At 47.4% G+C, this 18,974-nt stretch overlaps 1 protein-coding gene across 2 annotated transcripts; it reads right to left on the reverse strand.

Moving 5' to 3' along the window:
* Positions 1-217: 217 nt before the first annotated feature.
* LOC115136961 (TRPM8 channel-associated factor homolog) lies at positions 218-18,235 on the reverse strand. Of its 2 annotated transcripts, XM_029672894.2 has the most exons (9): positions 17,910-18,235; positions 5,919-6,032; positions 5,064-5,716; positions 3,796-4,787; positions 3,432-3,526; positions 3,085-3,298; positions 1,886-2,122; positions 1,040-1,377; positions 218-843 (listed from the first exon to the last, which is right to left on the reverse strand). In XM_029672894.2, the coding sequence occupies exons 3-9, from the start codon at positions 5,690-5,692 to the stop codon at positions 601-603; spliced, it is 2,748 nt and encodes a 915-aa protein (XP_029528754.1). In that variant the 5' UTR covers positions 5,693-5,716; positions 5,919-6,032; positions 17,910-18,235; the 3' UTR covers positions 218-600. The 2 variants fall into 2 exon arrangements, with proteins under 2 accessions (XP_029528754.1, XP_029528755.1); XM_029672895.2 differs by lacking the exon at positions 5,919-6,032.
* Positions 18,236-18,974: the final 739 nt, after the last annotated feature.

The raw sequence follows: 18,974 nt of genomic DNA on the forward strand, positions 1-18,974 counted from the left end.
TCGGTCTCTCACAGTTGAAGTGCACCTATGATAAAAATGACAGACCTCTACATGCTTTGTAAGTAGGAAAACCTGCAAAATCGGCAGTATATCAAATACTTGTTCTCCCCACTGTATGTGCTTTCTAGGAATAAGTGAGAATAATATAATAATACAAATTAAGTAACAAGTGGTACACTTCTATAGCTTTGTATACACTATCAAAAACATATGCGACTTCAGAATAAGGTGCTTTATTGGGCACATAACTACATTTGGAATGAAATAGACCCTGTAAAACATCCGACTTATGATGAATAAGGCACTTGCGCGGACTCTTCTGAAGTGCACTAGAATATACAATTGCATTTATAGCCAACAATAGAGCCAATCTCCTCAGCCAGCCCTTTGTGATGACTTCAAAAACCGTTATGATTATTTATTTCTTTGCACAGTAGACGCAACCATGATTGTTGCAGTAGCATTTCTACACCAGGCCAGCAAAGTCCTAATCAACACTCCTTTACCTTAACCCGTCACCAGACGGTACCTACCCTTCACCAGCAATCCCTGACCTGTGACCTCTGACCCTCAATTTAAGGGGGTGACCTCCCCTATAGGTCAGCCATACTGGGCCATAGGGTGGTCGCTCCACACCGGCATGTTAGAGAGCTTTTCCTCTGTAGCGGGCTCAATGGGCCAGCCCCAGGCCTTGAAGAAAGGAGCCAGGTTCCTCTCGACCGCCAGGGAGAAGGTCTCAGCATACAGGTTCATCTTTCCCTGGTTGTCTTTGGGCACGTTCTGCATGGTGTGGTAGGCAGCAAACACCTTCTTGAAGGCGTCCCAGCCAAACTGGTCCTGGAGCTGGTGGGAAGGAGGACAAACTGTTTACTCAACTCTAGATAAAGTACATTTTTTTTGTAGATGTTTTACTGTTGCATCTATGCTTTCCTGTCTAACTACACATGCCTTTTCACAAGCACTAATTGTAGGGTTTGTACACAACATACTCTGCAACAGGGCGTACTATACAGTATACGTCACTACAATCTCATGTCACCTGCATGTAGGTCTCCAGTGCCACCCACATGTCCCAGCTGGCCAGATTCCTGCCCCCTTTAGCGTACCCCTCGGCACGGCTCTGTCGGTTGGCCAGCGCCATGTTGGGGTGGGCCTGATCCCGATTCACCCCCAACACCTCCTCGTGCACGTACACTGACCACAGGTTACACGTGCACTCAGTGGTGTGCGAGGGGAACTCCCAGACTCCTCTCTGCTGGTTGTGACCCAGCTCGTGGATGGCTCCCCACAGGCCCGAGCTGCGGGCTGCCACAGGGTTCACCAGGTTTGGGGCGGAGGAGGATTGTATCATGATAGGGTAGCCTGCATGCATGAAGCCTGTAGGGGGGGAAGGGAGAGAGGAAGGAGATGGTCTAATTAATGTCTGGATACTAACAGGGCAGAGGTTGTGCAGCCCACTGCTATACACTCTTTAAAATAAGGGTTCCAAACGGGTTCTGTGTCTGTCCCCATGGGAAAATACTTTTTGGTTCCACGTAGCTCTGTGGAAAGGGTTCTACATGGAAGCAAAAAGGGTTCTACCTGGAACCAAAAGTGGTTCTCCTATGGGGACAGCCAAAGAAACCTTTTTTTCTCCTAAGAGTGTAGGTTACTTGCGTACAACACATTTTCTACAGCACAACAACTTACTCACTTAGAAACTGTATCGGTACTGTCCTACCTGACACAAAATACATATACATTTTTGGGGGGGATATGTCTTTTCAGATAATCTCTCTTTTTCCTGTTCATATCCAGCAATGACACAATCCCTGGTCCCCTACCATAGTCAATTCCAGTCAAGACTGTTTGTCCATGCTAAGAAATAAAAGGGACAGACGCTGACCATGGGAGATCTGGACGTCGGCCACGAAGCGCTCCTTGCGTGGGAACTTGGCGGGGATGGAGGCCAGGTCAGCTATTCCCCTCATGATGTCATCCCAGAGTGCTGCCACCAGGTCAGGCCGATCCAGACCTCGGACCACGTCAGAGTGGACGGTCAGGATGATGTTCTCAAACTCCATCTCTGCCCAGGGGGAAGGGGCGGTCCGCAGAACTGCCCAGTCTGCAGGCGTGGTCACCCCTAGAGACAGGAGAGAGGCAAGGGTTGGAGGAAGATACAGGATCATTTGACAGAATTGATCATTTTAATGAGGTGTTATGACCGGGCTGTGTGTGTCTTCATGATCAGTCAATCAATCTCATCTCAGCTTGGTATGCCAATTAGAGGTAACAGATAAGCCTAGCATAGGTGAACAACATACATTAAATGGCCTTCATGATGACTATTACCAGACACATCTTTGGGACAGTGTGATTTCCTACCACAATGATGAGTAGCACATTGCAAATCCATTCTCATAACAGAAGGGATTCAGCTTCAGTTTTAGTAAGACAGCTGCAATGACACAGTCTATCTGAGAGCATAGCTGTTCTCAGCTTAGTTCATCTCTGTATTCTACAGATGTTTCATAGAGAACAAAGGCTGTGTCATTTCCCCTTTTAATCTGTGGCAGCCTTCATCATTGTACATTCTAAATGGCAACAGCGAGCAGGAAGCAACTCAATTATGTATTAGGAATACATGAATAGCAGATCAGAATACATGAATACAACTCCGAGAAATGAATAAAGATTTGATTCATTTACAAGAAATTGGGTACAAAAAGAGGTTAAAAGATATGAAATATTCTGCCTGGATGAAGTGAAAAGGTTCCCAGACAGATATATTGTAAATGAGTAAATGAGGGGGCTGGATGGAGTAATGTACTTTGTTCTCTTTATGGTGTATGTATCTTTTATTCACCTGGTATTTATCCAGGTTAGTCTCATTGAAATACCCTCTCTGTGAAACTTTCTATGAGGCACACACATATAATAAATGGCACACTTATAGTGCATTATAACACTTGCTATAAGTGATCATAACAACTCATGGGTTATAACAACTCATAGTTGTAACACCCTTATAATACATCACTTGGATGCATTATAAGACCAAAGTGTAAAATGCATCATAGACTCCCACCTCTCCCACCCACTTACCAGTCTTGTAGTAGGGGGCCGGCACAGCCCCCTGAATAATGACCTCCACCCCCTCCACCTGGGTCTTAGGAGGGGCGATGAGATAGAGGAGACCACCCCACAAGTTCCACACCTGCATCATCTCTGAGTCTATGGGGAAGCGCTCATGAACCACTGGCGCTCGCTTCAGCTCGTTCGAATTCCCAATGTTGTCAGTCTGACAGCCTATCTGGACCTGATGGTAACAGGGGCATCAGTCAATCAATCAATTCACAAAGTTCTTGAGGGCTTGATCGCAAAACAAATAAAACATTATTTGATTCAATAGAATGATAAGATAAGACAAAACAAAAAGCAGTATTAGATACCTTCCAGCCCTGGTTGACGATTTGTGGTGGCATGGCCATGTACGTCCTCATCCCAGGGGAAAGGAACAGACCAGTGCTGAGCCACTCCTCTCCGCCTAAGACAATGTTCCGTAGTGGTTATATTCCAACACAACAGAATATAATAGTGAGAGTAAGGTTAGAAACACGTATTACCACGCTAACCAATGAACTTGCATATAAGCAGAGTAGCTATTGTGAAAAGTATTTTTTCGCACCCGTTTTAGCTAAGCCATTACTCCTGGTGTGTTTCATATTGGTTCCCAAGACTAAACCATCTCCATTAGACCCATGATCCTCCATTTTAGAGCTCATGTCCCATAAGAGAGAATGAGAGACAACTAACCTGCTGTATTACAGTTGATCCTAACCCTGGCATTGGACAAGGCAGGCATCATGGGCTGGTCCTTGATCAGGTAAGGCAGTAGGGCGTCTGGGTCCTGGCACACCTTGTACACCTCCGCGCCTACACTGAGCAGCAGGTGGTCCTTGGCGCTTATCACCGGACAGCTGTGGCACACCTGGGGGATGCCCGCCTCCTTCAGCACGTCAGTGAGCATGGCCACCACCGAGGTGTACGAGGCACAATCGTGCGCCCGCATGTGCAGGTAATTGGCACAGTCGCTGCCGAGCTTCTTCAGACCGGCCTCCTCATGCTCCGTCAGCTCCTCACCCTGGGTCACGTGACCGGCAAAACGGCGCAGCAGGTGGCGGAAGTGGAAGCCCTCAGAGCAGGTCTGACCCGGGACTGGGGCCTTGTAGCAGCCTGCATCCAGAGTGTTCCCCAACAGGCTGAGGCCCATCTTGTTGAGGATGCGGTTGCCTGCGTACCCTGTCATGGCTTTGTGGCCCGGGTTGGCCTGGGCCCAGTACCAGGCGTGGCCCCCGATCAGTAGGCCACCGCCTTCGGCCACAAAGTCCTGGATTTCGTCGGCCTGGGCGTCGCTGTAGGAGGTGCAGACATAGACGCTGAGCTCCTTCCTGAAGCCGCTCTTCTCACAGCGCAGGCCAGACTTGCTCAGCAGGGTGTGGGCGGCGCCGAGCTGGGGCAGGACGCCTACCAAGCCGTTACGACCCTGATCTAACCAGCGCACGGCATTGAGCATGAAGGGGGACATCTGCTCTCGGCCCAAGTATCCCTCGTGGGTGACCACGATGACTCGGCCCTGGCCGTAGTATGCCCCGGCCAGAAAGGCCCTGCTGTCCTGTGTGGTGCCAATGGGGAATGCCAGAGGGCCGTGTACCAGCACCTCTGAGCAAATAGCCCCGCCCTGGATATCAAACTCAGTCACGCCCTCCAGCAGGAACTCCAGGTCATCCTTGAAGTCCATGCTCATCCTAGGGAAAGAAGAGAGTGAAAGTGTAGGTATGATTTGACAACTTAAGACATAAAAATAGCTCAAATAAACAATTGATTAAACATTTATTTAACCAGGTTATTTCTGGAGTTAAATAAACTCCGCTTTCTTGTTTTGTTTTTTACACCTGGTTATAGGAGGTGGTGATTTGAGGCAGAAAATACCACCATGTATACATTTCCGTTTTACTACATTATCTCTATATTAATATGCCACAGCCTTTTTCTCTTCTCTCTATGAAGTGCCAATTACTTACGCCACAGCTAGCCAGCTGGAAGGGATCTGTGGAGGCACAGGGAGAGTACCCAGCTCCCCAGGGTGCTCCGAGAAGTAGATGCCAGCCACGCTGGACACCTTGTTCCCAGGGAAACCCAGCAAGGTGTTCTGTTTGGGTCCCTCGGCCCAGCTACACGCCTGGCCAGCCATCAGCAGCCCACCTCCCGCCTTCAGGAACTCTACCAGCTCCTTCACCTCTGGACCCACGCAGTACGCATCTGTCACATACACTCCCAGGCCCTCGCAGAAGCCCCCCACCTTGGGTTGGAGGCTGGAGTAGCTCAGATTGTCGGCCACGGCCTTACAGCTCTGGTGGACGCCCACAGTCGTGCTGTCACAGGACGAGCCTGTCAGCCAGGTCAGCGCATTCTCCACCAGGGCAGGAAAGGCAGTGAGGTAACCCTCGTGACCCAGCACCACCACCCGGCCTCGGCCGTAGAATGAGGCAGCCATCAGGACCTGGCCACAGGCGTTCATGGCCAGTGGGAAGGCTTGGTCACCGATCAGTACTAAGTCACTGGGTATGTTTGGCCCGTTGAGGTCCAGCTCCTTGACCCCCCTCATCAGGGCAGCGTAGGCCTCCTCACGGAACATGCTGCTTTGGGTCATGGCTTAGTCTGTGGGCTGACGATCCTATTGGTGGTGGAGAAAAAAAGGATTTTAAATGACAGATATGTTTAAAACAGTATAAGTACTGGAGGTTGACAGTCCAGTCCATGTACAACTATTTTCAAACTGTTGCTAGGAAATAAAACAAGTTTCTGAATTTTGTAATCTCTACAACAAAAGCATCATAAATAGTTCAGAACAAACAACGGCATCTGTAAAAACCTACCTAGAAACAAAGGAAAACCAACAGCTGAAGATCAGTGTCAAGCCAAAAATGGAGTTCAGAGCAAGCAGAGCAGCAAGCTGTGTTACATTCTACTGAGCATACCTGGGGCACAGTCTGAATGAAGGGAAGAAAGAGATCATCACATCAGCAAAACAAGTTAAAGGAGCAGGGAGGGACATGTGTGTGGCCAATGACTGGCCACTGTGACCTGAGCAGACAGGGCAGGGCAGGGGAAAGGCAGGCATCTGTCAACAGTGAGTCTGTATGAATAGTGTGCTCACATGGGTGGAGTCAGCCAATTACCAGAAGGGTTGCCTAATACATCAGACTGAAACTAAGTCGCCCTAAAAAAGAAGCCAGAATGATGAATACAATGATATTTAAACTGACTTTACCAGTCGTCCGTGGTGTTGGTCCTTTTGATGATGATAGTGAAGATAAGATGTCCACAGGAAAGTATTATTAACCAGACTTTTTGGGGCACCGGTTTGGCTCTGTCGGCTTGTATTTCCAGTATGTATTTTTAATCTCTGATGCATTGCCCTGCCCTGCCCTTTCTCCCTTACTAACTTTAAGCATCAGCTATCAGCGCAGCTCACAGATCACTGCACCTGTACATAGCCCATCTGTAAATAGCCCAGCCAACTACCTCATCCCCATATTGTTATTTATTTATTTTTGCTCCTTTGCACCCAAGTATGTCTACTTGCACATTCATCCTCTGCACATCTATCACTCCAGTGTTTATTTGCTAAATTGTAATTACTTCGCCACTACGGCCTATTTATTGCCTTACATCCCTAATCTTACCTCATTTGCACACACTGTACATAGATTTTTTTCCTATTGTGTTATTGACTGTACGTTTGTTTATTCCGTGTGTAACTCTGTGTTGTTATTTGTGTCGCACTGCTTTACTTTATCTTGGCCAGGTCGCAGTTGTAAATGAGAACTTGTTCTCAACTGGCCTACCTGATTAAATTATGGTGAAATAAAAAATTGCACTTGATGTACATTATGTAAACAATAGCCAAATGTACGGCGACCATTGTACCGAAGCAAGTTTTCTTGCAATCAGCTGGAAGTGGTTGCATCTTACTGCAAATTAAAAGTTGGCAACGTTCAGTCTGTGGTTCGGTTAGGCCATTGTTTGAAAATTGTGCAAGTGTTTACATCGTGTCACGCCCTGACCTTAGAGATTTTTTGTCTCTATTTTGGTTTGGTCAGGGTGTGATTTGGGTGGGCATTCTATGTTCATTTTTCTATGTTTTGTATTTCTTTGTTTTGGCCGGGTATGGTTCTCAATCAGGGACAGCTGTCTATCGTTGTCTCTGATTGGGAACCATACTTAGGCAGCCCTATTTTCCCACCTGTGATTGTGGGTAGTTGACTTTGTTTAGGGCACAAGTGTTTATTGTTTTGTTCTGTGTCATTTTCCATATAAATAAAGAAAATGTACGATCAACACGCTGCACCTTGGTCCTCTTCTTTTTTCTTACATTTTTTTTTGACCCCCCAATTTCGTGGTATCCAATTGTTAGTACTTACTATCTTGTCTCATCGCTACAACTCCCGTACGGGCTCGGGAGAGACAAAGGTCGAAAGCCATGCATCCTCCGAAACACAACCCAACCAAGCCGCACTGCTTCTTAACATAGCCCGCATCAAACCCGGAAGCCAGCCGCACCAATGTGTCGGAGGAAACACTGTGCACCTGGCGACCTAGTTAGCGTGCACTGCGCCCGGCCCGCCACAGGAGTTGCTGGAGGTCCGTCCTCTTCTTTTAACCGCCGTGACAATACTTCCCACCACAAACGGACCAAGCAGCATGGTAAGGAGGCATGGACGTGGGAGGACATTTTGAATGGCAAGGGATCCTGGACATGGGAGGAGATCCTGGCCGGGAAGGATCGCCTGCCCTGGAAGCAGGTAGAAGCAGAGAGGAAGGAGAAGGCAGCAGCTAAAGCATAGCGGCAGCGTTATGAGCAAACACGGCTAGCAAGGAAGCCCGAGAGGCAGCCCCCCAAAAATGGGGGGCGCATGGGGAGTGTGGCAGAGTCAGGTTGGAGACCTGAGCCAACTCTCTCACCATAGCAGACAAAGAGCTGGTCTGTTCTCACTGACCATGTCCGCTCCACATAGGCAGCCAGTGCCCGCACAGGGCACAGTATGCCGGAGGGAGGCCCAGACTCCCCTGCCACTGCCATGGGATCGTAAGCAAAACCTCTTCGGGAGGAATGTAAGGTTGGGGTGGAGAGATATACTCCTCTCACCGGGGTCCATCCGGCAGCACTCAGAACTTACCGAAAAAGCATTAAGCTCACCCAACACTTCATGGAAGTAATCGCTACCAAGAAAACTTCCTTATAGAGAAGTGTTTCAGGGAGGCAGACTCCAACGGTTCGAAAAGCGGCTTTGTAAAAGCTGCCAAGACCACATCCAGATCCCGGCTCACCATTGAGCGGCTCCTAGCTGAACGCAGGCGACGAACCCTCTTCATAATCCGGGAGACCAAGGGATGGTGCCCCATTGACCTGTCAATCCACCCCACATGGCAGGCAGATATAGCGGCCAAATGCCTTATCACTGTTGAGGCTGCCAAGCCCACATCCAAGCGAGATTGCAGGTATTGGAGGACATACTGCACTTCGCATGACTCGGGCACAACCTCAATAGCAGAACAGCTTCCAGCGCAACTGGTATACCACGGTTGAAGCCGGTGCCCTTGCGCCCTTTCGCTCTGCATGGTGTTCATTACGCCCTCCTATAGTCCTAACATGAACTATTGGTGACATTCAGTGGCCAAGCCCACAGATTGAGGCGGTGCGGTCTCGGATGCCACAGACTTCCCCCGGCAGGTCGGGTCTCAGGGGCAGTTGCCAAGGTGTCCCATACAACAGGAACAGGAGAAGGCTGAACCAGGGTCGTCTGGGCCAATATGGGGCCACCAGCACCAGACGATGCTCCGCCATCCTGACCAGCACAGCCTGGATCAGGGGAAAAAGAGGGGGGAATGTGTAAAGCTGGCCAATCCTGAGCCAGAACATCCAAGCCCAGAGGCCCTGGTAGATCCGACATGGAGTACCACAGGGGGCAGTGTGCATTGCCCAGGGAGGCAAACAGGTCCACATGCACCCTCCCAAACTTGTCCCACAGGTGCTGCACGGCCTGGGGATGTAGGCTACAGTCCAATAATGACCCGCCTCAAGATGCCAGGTACGTGTGCTGCACATAGAGACGCTAGACGTCCCTGAGCCCAGAGAAGGAGCTCCCGTGCCATAAGATGGAAGTGATGGGACCTCAGGCCACCCTGATGGTTGATGTAAGTCACCACTGTGGTGTTGTCCATTCTCACCAGGACATGTCTTCCCTTCAGATGTGGAAAAGGAAAGACGACAGAGCCAGCGGTACAGCTCAGAGCTCTAGTGTATTGATGTGCCTGCCGCTCCGAGGGGATAGCCAACAGATGCTGGCCGACCTGCCCTTGGTCACACCCCCCCCAGTCGATCTGGGAGGCGTCAGTGCTGACCAGCTACCTGCGGCACATCCTCAGAATTTCCACCCCACCTGAAAGAAAGGAGCGACAGCTCCACCTCAACAATACCCTGAGGCACTGTGCAGTCACCTGCTACTGGCGGTGGCGCTTCGGGTGCAGCCGGTGGGAGCTGAATCACCGCTGAAGTTCGAGCAGGCCCAGGGGAATCAGCAACGGGGCCACCGTCAGCAAGCCCAACAGGCGTTGGCAGGTCAGGGCGGATACCACCGCCCCTACCGAAAGTGGTTGAGGCAGGATAAGATTGCCTGAACCCTTCTGGTGGGCAGGCATGCTCCCATGAGGTCTCTGGGTGATCATCAGACGACTCTTCTTGTCATTTACAGTAATGCCCAGCCTGCCGATGTGGGTCAAGAAGCATGTCTCTGTCTGAAAGGACCTGGGTCCTGGTCGGGGTACAATTCAGTCAATTGCCCAGGTAATTGAGGATCAACAATCCTGGGGACGTGAGAGGTGCCAGGGCACCGTCCATGCACTTTGTGAAAGTGCGGGGTGCCAAGGAGAGGCAGAAGGGAAGAGCCATGAATTCGTAAGCCGTCCCTTCGAATGCAAATCGAAGGTACCACAAATTAGCTGGGTGAACAGGGACATGGAAGTACGCATCCCTCAGGTCCAGCGTCACAAACCACTGGCCCCTGGACACGGCCTGCAACACTCGGACTGGGGACAGCATGTGGAACCTCAGTACCTTCAAGTACCCATTGAGGTTGCGGAGGTCCAGAATCGGTCGAAACCCTCCATCTCTTTTTGGGACCACAAATAAGTGGAGTAGAACCCACCTAGCCGTTCTGATGTCTCGATCCTGCGGATGGCACCCTTGTCCAGGAGTGAGGAGATCTCCAGTCGCAGGGTTTTCGTCAGTGGGTCGGCCAGGTCCCTGAAGGATGGTGGCCGGCACCGAAATTGGAGTCGGTACCCCTCGAGCATTGTGGATACCCCACTTTGCCCTTTGAGACCGGGAGAAGCGGCCGAGGCCGGGGAAGGGTGTGTTATGGGTAATGCCGGGGCCCGCCCCAGGCACGTCCCTCTGCCGGTGACAGTTGACACCATCACACCTGTCACAACTTGAAGCCATAAGCTTATCCAAGCCAACAAGGCCACGGAGCAGGGGTCCGATGCCCTGGGAGAGCTTATGTCGTGACCCGCTTGGAGGAATAGGAACCTGGTGAGGGATAAATGACCCAGTACCTCTGCAAAAAAACCAGAGAAGACCCGTGTGGGAAAAACAAGCTGTTGCTTCATTGCACGCTGTGCCCCTCCCCGCTGTTGTCCCTTAGCACAAAGCGATGGGGCAGGAGAGGGACCCCACCATCGTTCGGGTGCAGGTGGGTGGCGAAGGTCCGTCTGCCACCCACCTGGTCCGTCTGCCACCCACGGACCCGGGGCCTGACGAGGTGGCATGAACTGTCTCAGGGTCTCCCGGTCCTTACGAACCTTATCGGTCTGCTCCAGAATGCCATCAACCCCTCAGCTAACGTCAGCCCTGGGGTGATGGGTTGAGTAGTAAATGTGCTCTGGAGAGCAGCTGGCAGACGGGATTGGGCCAGCCAGAGATGGTGCCAGGAGGTAACTGGCTGCACCATGGCCCGTGCGCTCAGTGCGAGCCATATCCCTCTAGAGCAGGGAAAGCAGGCAAGACACCTCCATGGCTTCCCGGAGAAGCTCCTCTGTGCCTACCTGCAGCTGAGGCAACAGGGTTGGCTAGGCTGGGCCCTGTAGAGGGACTAACAGCTCGCTGCGCACCACTCCTGAGGGAGGGAGCTCGTCCCCAGCCTAGCCGACCCACTCGCGCATGGCCTCCAATCGCACCAGGCGCAAGCGTTCTGTGAACACCACACAAACGGGCATCCAGTAGGGTGTTCCACCTTTCTCTCCGTGTGGCTCAAACCCAGGCAGTGCATACACGAGGTATGCAGATCCCCAGGGGGGATGCCACCATCACACCTGTCACAAACAGAAGCCATGAGCTCAGCCAAGCCAACAAGGCCATGGAGCAGGGGTTCGACGCCCTGGGAGAGCTTATGTGGTGACCCGCGTGGAGGAATAGGAAGGGCACATATACAGTTGAAGTCGGAAGTTTACATACACCTTAGCCAAATACATTTAAACCCAGTGTTTCACATTTCCTGACATTTATTCCTAGTAAATATTCCCTGGCTTAGGTCAGTTAGGATCACCACTTTATTTTAAGAATGTGAAATGGCAGAACAATAGTAGAGAGAATTATTTATTTCAGCTTTTATTTCTTTCATCACATTCCCAGTGGCTCAGAAGGTTACATACACTCAATTAGTATCATTGCCTTTAAATTGTTTAACGTTTGTCAAACGTTTCGGGTAGCCTTCCACAAGCTTCCCACAATAAGTTGGGTGAATTTTGGCCTATTTCTCCTGACAGAGCTGATGTAACTGAGTCAGGTTTGTAGGCCTCCTTGCTCGCACACACTTTTTCAATTCTGCCCACAAATTATCTGATGGATTGAGGTCAGGGCTTTGTGATGGCCACTCCAATATAGAGGTTGACCGATTAATCGGAGAGGCAGATTAATTAGGGCCGATTTCAAGTTTTCATAACAACGGAAATCGGTATTTTTGGGCTCAGATTTTTTTATTTATTAATTTTTTAATATATATATATATTTTTATACCTTTATTTAACTAGGCAAGTCAGTTAAGAACACATTCTTATTTTCAATGACTAGGAACGGTGGGTTAACTACCTCGTTCAATGGGCAGAACGACAGATTTTCACCTTGTCAGCTCGGGGATTCAATCTTGCAACCTTACAGTTAGTCCAACGCAATAATGACCCGCCTCTCTCTCGTTGCACTCCACAAGGAGCCTGCCTGTTACACAAATGCAGTAAGCCAAGGTAAGTTGCTAGCTAGCATTATAAACTTATCTTATAAAAAACAATCAATCATAATCACTAGTTAACTACACATGGTTGATGATATTACTAGATATTATCTAGCGTGTCCTGCGTTACATATAATCTGACTGAGCATACAAGCATACAAGTATCTAAGTATCTGACTGAGCGGTGGTAGGCAGAAGCAGGCGCGTAAACATTAATTCAAACAGCACTTTCGTGCGTTTTGCAAGCAGCTCTTCGTTGTGCGTCAAGCATTGCGCTGTTTATGACTTCAAGCCTATCAACTCCCGAGATGTGTCAGGTGTAACCGAAGTGAAATGGCTTGCTAGTTAGCGCGCGCTAATTGCGTTTAAAACGTCACTCGCTCTGAGCCTTCTAGTAGTTGTTCCCCTTGGGTAACGCTGCTTCGATGGTGGCTGTTGTCGTTGTGTTGCTGGTTCGAGCCCAGTGAGGAGCGAGGAGAGGGACGGAAGCTATACTGTTACACTGGCAATACTAAAGTGCCTATAAGAACATCCAATAGTCAAAGGTTAATGAAATACAAATGGTATAGAGGGAAATAGTCCTATAATTCTTATAATAACTACAATCTAAAACTTCTTACCTGGGAATATTGAAGACTCATGTTAAAAGGAACCACCAGCTTTCATATGTTCTCATGTTCTGAGCAAGGAACTGAAACGTTAGCTTTCTTACATAGCACATATTGCACTTTTATTTTCTTCTCCAACACTTTGTTTTTGCATTATTTAAACCAAATTGAACATGTTTCATGATTTACTTGAGGCTAAATTGATTTTATTGATGTATTATATTAAGTTAAAATAAGTGTTCATTCAGTATTGTTGTAATTGTCATTATTACAAAAAAAAACAAAAAAAAAAAAAAAAATCGGGCAATTAATCGGTATAGGCTTTTATGGCCCGCCAATAATCGGTATCGGCGTTGAAAAATCATAATCGGTCGACCTCTACTCCAATACCTTGACTTTGTTGTCCTTAAGCCATTTTACCACAACTTTGGAAGTATGCTTGGGGTCATTGTCCATTTGGAAGACCCTTTTGCGACCAAGCTTTAACTTCCTGACTGATGTCTTGAGATGTTGCTTCAATATATCCACATAGTTTTCCCTCCTCATGAAGCCATCTATTTTGTGAAGTGCACCAGTCCCTCCTGCAGCAAAGCACCCCCACAACATGATGCTGCCACCCCCGTGCTTCACGGTTGGCATGGTGTTCTTCGGCTTGCTTGCCTCCCACTTTTTCCTCCAAACATAACAATGTCCATTATGGCCAACAGTTCTATTTTTGTTTCATCAGACCAGAGGACATTTCTCCAAAAAGTACGATCTTTCTCCCCATGTGCAGTTGCAAACCTCAGTCTGGCTTTTTTTATGGCAGTTTTGGAGCACTGGCTTCTTCCTTAATGACCGGCCTTTCAGGTTATGTCGATATAGGACTCCTTTTACTGTGGATATAGATACTTTTGTACCCGTTTCCTCCAGCATCTTCACAAGGTCCTTTGCCGTTGTTCTGGGATTGATTTGCACTTTTCGCAACAAAGTACGTTCATCTCTAGGAGACAGAACGCGTCTCCTTCCTGAGCGGTATGACAGCTGCATGGTCCCATGGTGTTTATACTTGCATACAATTGTTTGTACAGATGAACGTGGTACCATCAGGTGTTTGGAAATTGCTCCCAAGGATGAAACAGACTTGTGGAGGTCTACATTTTTTTCTGAGATCTTGGCTGATTTCCTTTGATTTTCCCATGAGGTCAAGCAAAGAGGCACTGAGTATGAAGGTAGGCCTTGAAATACATCCACAGGTACACCTCCAATTGACTCAAATGATGTCAGTTAGCCTATCAGAAGCTTCTAAAGCCATGACATGATTTTTCTGGAATTTTCCCAGCTGTTTAAAGGCACAGTCAACTTAGTGTATGTAAACTTCTGACCCACTGGAATTGGAACAGTGAATTATAAGTGAAATAATCTGTCTGTAAACAATTGTTGGAAAAATGACTTGTGTCATGTACAAAGTAGGTGTCCTAACCGACTTGCCAAAACTATAGTTTGTTAACAAGAAATTTGTGGATTGTTGAAAAACGAGTTTTAATGACTCCAACCTAAGTGTATGTAAACTTCCGACTTCAACTGTATACAAATACAATCAGTGGGAATGGGGGCCAGGTGTGCGCAATGAAAGTTCCAGAGGGATCCGTGACAGCAGGATGTTAAAGCAATTCACAACACACACATAGAACAAGCCAGTGGGCAAGTTGTGTAAGGTAAATTACAGTTTGTGGCAGCAAGAGCCACCATACTAATGGATGCACACGGAGTCGTAGTGTAACGCTAACAAAGCACAAGTACGACAAACCACGGGCGGAAGATACAGATCAACCAAGCGCAGCAGGTGGAACACTCAAGAGGAAGGGCTGGCCATGTGGCAAACAGCCATTGAGTATACTTCCACGCAAGATATTACACTTACCAGTGACTTACCAAGCGAACTTCAGAAAGTTTGTACCTCAGACCTTGCGGGCGTCCGTCAAGAAAATGAAAGAGAACGTGGGGTCTATATACAGGTGTACAAGGGAGTAAATCTGTAAATCCTCACCTCGGATGTATCCCTCCTCCGCAGAGTGTTACCAATATATTGGAGTGATCCAATATAGTGAAACATAGCAGTTGTTCTGATTAAAGAAGCAATAAAACTGGCCTTCTTTAGACTAGTTGAGTATTTGGAGCATCAGTATTTGTGGGTTCGATTACAGGCTCAAATGGCCAGCAAGAAAGACCTTTCTTTTGAAACTCGTCAGTCTATTCTTGTTCTGAGAAATGAAGGCTATTCCATGTGAAAAATTGCCAAGAAACTGAAGATCTCGTACAACGAGGTGTACTACTCCCTTCACAGAACAGCGCTAACTGGCTCTAATCAGAATATAAAGAGGAGTAGGAGGCCTCGGTGCACAACTGAGTAAGAGGACAAGTACATTAGAGTGTTTGAGAAACAGACGCCTCACAAGTCCTCAAATGACAGCTTCATTAAATACTACCTGCAAAACACCAGTCTCAACGTCAACAGTGAAGAGGTGACTCCGGGATGCTGACCTTCTAGGCAGAGTTGCAAAGAAAAAGCCATATCTCAGACTGGCCAATAAAAAGAAAAGACTAAGATGAGCAAAAGAACACAGACACTGGAGAGAGGAAGATTGGAAAAAAGTGTTATGGACAGACAAATCCAAGTTTGAGGTGTTCGGATCACAAAGAAGAACATTTGTGAGACGCAGAACAAATGAAAAGATGCTGGAGGACTGCTTGATGCCATCTGTTAAGCATGGTGGAGGCAATGTGATGGGCTGGGGGTGCTTTGGTGATGGTAAAGTGGGAGATTTTTACAGGGTAAAAGGGATCTTGAAAGAGGAAGGCAATCACTCCATTTTGCAACACCATGCAGTACCCTGTGGACGGTGCTTCATTGGAGCCAATTTCCTCCTCCAACAGGACAATGACCCAAAGCACAGCTCCAAACTATGCAATAACTACTTACGGAAGAAGCAGTCCGCTGGTATTCTGTCTATAATGGAGTGGCCAGCACAGTCACCGGATCTCAACCCTATTGAGCTGTTGTGGGAGCAGCTTGACCGTATGGTACGTAAGAAGTGCCCATCAAGCCCATCAAGCCAATCCAAAAACTTGTGGGAGGTGATTCAGTAAGCATGGGGTGAAATCTCTTCAGATTACCTCAACAAATGTACAACTAGAATGCCAAAAGTCTGCAAGGCTGTAATTGCTGCAAATGGACAATTCTTTGGCAAAAGCAAAGTTTGAAGGACAACAATTATTATTTCAATTAAAAATCATTACAGGAAATAGATGACAATGGTGGTAATGTCAACTCTTATTTGTTTCCCAACTTCTATGAGTGGTGGTGTAGTCTGCTAAAACAATTGGTTCATAGTTCAATGATTGGGAGATCTAATCCCACAAGTATAAGGGCACAAGGTGAGACCCAGATGCAGACACAGGAGGCAGATAGTTAGTCTTAGTTTTTTATTTATATCCAAAAAGAGTAGGCAAGAGAATGGTCGTGGACAGGCAAAAGGTCAAAACCAAATTCTGAGTCTAAGAGGTACAGAGTGGCAGACAAACTCGATGTCAGGGCGGGCAGGCGGGTACGGAGTCCAGACAAAACAGGCAAGGGTCAAAACCAGAAAGACTAGGAAAAGAGAACAGGAAACAGGAGCACGGGAAAAACATGCTGGTTGACTTGAAAACATACAAGAATTGGCACATAGAGACAGGAAACACAGGGATAAATACACTGGGGAAAATAAGTGACACCTGGAGGAGGTAGAGACAATCACAGGAACAAGTGAAACAGATCAGGGCGTGACAACAAGGGGCGGAATTTTTATGTTTAAACAAAATCCTTTATTTACTATATTAATGCCGTACCCACAGTTCTAATTATATCAAGTGAAATCATACCTGTGAGAGGGTCACCCTGGTAGTAGTTGTAGGTTTTTATACAGTACCCAAGACCAATATGTGAGTTAATTTGACCATTGGAAAAAGAGCTGCTGTGTAAATACTGCTATGCAGGTTGGATTGAACTGAGCTCTTAATCTTCATTTTATATGTGATGATTGTACTTTTCTTCCCAACACAATCAAACTCGCCACTTTTAGTCCTAAACCCGGGAATTACCTCAGGTTCATTCAGCCATCCTTACAGGAAAAATGAATGGGGAAAGAATAGGGTTTTGGAATAAATGCTGAAAGTAAGATCTGAGGTTAAGGGTTAGGGCTAGCTAGCTAATTAGCACAGATGGCAGCCTATGTCTTCTGTAAACAAGCGATGTAACATGGAGATAGGTCCTTGTGGGAACACTAACCATATTAAGGAGTGTAGTAATTTAATGTACCCTTTGTTCAACAGAAGATACTATGACAATATGTGCTAAAGCAGTCCCGATTAGAAGATACTATGTCAATATGTGCTAAAGCAGTTAGCGTCTTTGAATTGGGTAAACCTCGGCTAGTCAGATGTCTGTTTCGACAAAAACCGGTTTTTCGGCAGGCAGGTATTCTAATAGCACTTCTGAGACTGACTCCACCCATGTGAGTAGTCTTATTGTGGAAAACGAATAGAGGGTATGATGGCAGAGAGTGATAAGACATGGGAAAAACAAGCCCACTAGGTTCGGAACCATATATGAGATGGATGTTTCTAAACGAAAGTGTTTTTAAACCAATTAAAGTTGGCACGTGCCACCTTTAAAGTGTTCTGCTTATTTCTCTGCAATATTCCATACTTCCTCTTGTGTAGTTGTGAACTGAAAATAACGAGTACACTTTTGAATGGCCGATGTGGATGTATTCACCACGCAAAGCTTGGCTTTGGCCCATGCATGACTACATGCATACATGGCTAGCCAGTAGCTAGCGTTTAATTTATAACGCTACATTAGTTATAATCGCTCTTGACTTCAGTCAAATTTGGCATGGTTAATTCACGTTACAGGCATTTTAAAATGACATGTTACGGACACCCTTACGTTATTTGTTGTTCACTACTGTCTCTTGTCTTTGCAGATGCAGCAGTGCCCAGTAGTCAGTGCATCCGGAGTTTGTGTCCCACTAGCCGATGGCCGAGCCGTGATCCTAGGTCGTGGTCCAGAGACTGGAGTTGTTGACAAGAAGTGCTCCCGAAACCAGGGTAAGAGGACTAGCTAGTTAACGTTAGATACCAATAGGTATCAATGGCTATGTTCGGATTATTTCTATTTCCTCCCAAGGTGTGCGCACTTGTTCACTTTCTATTTGACCATACCATGATTGCATTTTTGTTTTTGATGCAGGCATCCAAGAGGCCACGCAGTTCCTAGGAGGACCCGCAGGAGAAGCGTCAGAGGACTGAGGGCTCAGACAGTGGGGGCGAGGATGAGGCTGAGAAGCTTGCTGAGGAGAAGCTCTGACAGCTCCAAGAGATATCAGAGAGGGCTTCAGGGGCCATCAGAGATGGTTTCCAGCAGCAGGCATCAGCCTCAGCATGTTCTCAAAGCCACTGGCAACAAATTGGAAACCTCATGCTCTACACAGCTGCTGGCATCACTGGAAGCACCAAGGTTAGAGGTAACTCTGTACAACTAAATATTTGATTCAAGCCAATTAATCTTTGTGTTAATGTTTGAATGAGATGCTTTATTTATTGTCCATCAAAGGATTACATTTTTTTAGGCCTACATTTGAGCACTTTGGACCAACCAAGCAGTACAAACACAATTAAAGCCGACCCATCTTTCTTCTTGGCCCAGACATTCTTCTGTTCTGTCAAGTCCTGGCTTTGCATACGACCTCCTCTCGCTTTGCTTGGTCTATCGCTCTCTCCTCGGTCTATCGCTCTCTCCTCATCCCTCTTCTTCGTCTCTTGACTTTTCCTTCCCTTTATTTGTTCTCTTATCTCCTTCACAGGATTCTCTTTCCTGAGATCCAGCCCAGACAGGCCAGCTTATTAAATAAAGGCTACAAGGTAGTGGCAAACATAAATGTATTGTCAAGCAAGGACACTGCAAAGCTGTTTTATGAGACCGTTTGTGCACGCGGATGTACACACGCGTCCA

This window comes from Oncorhynchus nerka, linkage group LG11 (assembly GCF_034236695.1).
Source record: "Oncorhynchus nerka isolate Pitt River linkage group LG11, Oner_Uvic_2.0, whole genome shotgun sequence".
Classification (NCBI taxonomy): Eukaryota; Metazoa; Chordata; class Actinopteri; order Salmoniformes; family Salmonidae; genus Oncorhynchus; species Oncorhynchus nerka.

What these genes read in the sequence shown, in the direction of transcription:
- LOC115136961 (XM_029672895.2), bottom strand. Translation starts at nt 5,692, where the DNA reads ATGACCCAAAGCAGCATGTTCCGTGAGGAGGCCTACGCTGCCCTGATG. An exon ending in GATCAACTGTAATACAGCAG is followed by an intron (nt 3,527 to 3,795) that starts GTTAGTTGTCTC and finishes ACATTGTCTTAG; the next exon opens with GCGGAGAGGAGTGGCTCAGC. An exon ending in CGACGTCCAGATCTCCCATG is followed by an intron (nt 1,378 to 1,885) that starts GTCAGCGTCTGT and finishes CCCCCCCTACAG; the next exon opens with GCTTCATGCATGCAGGCTAC.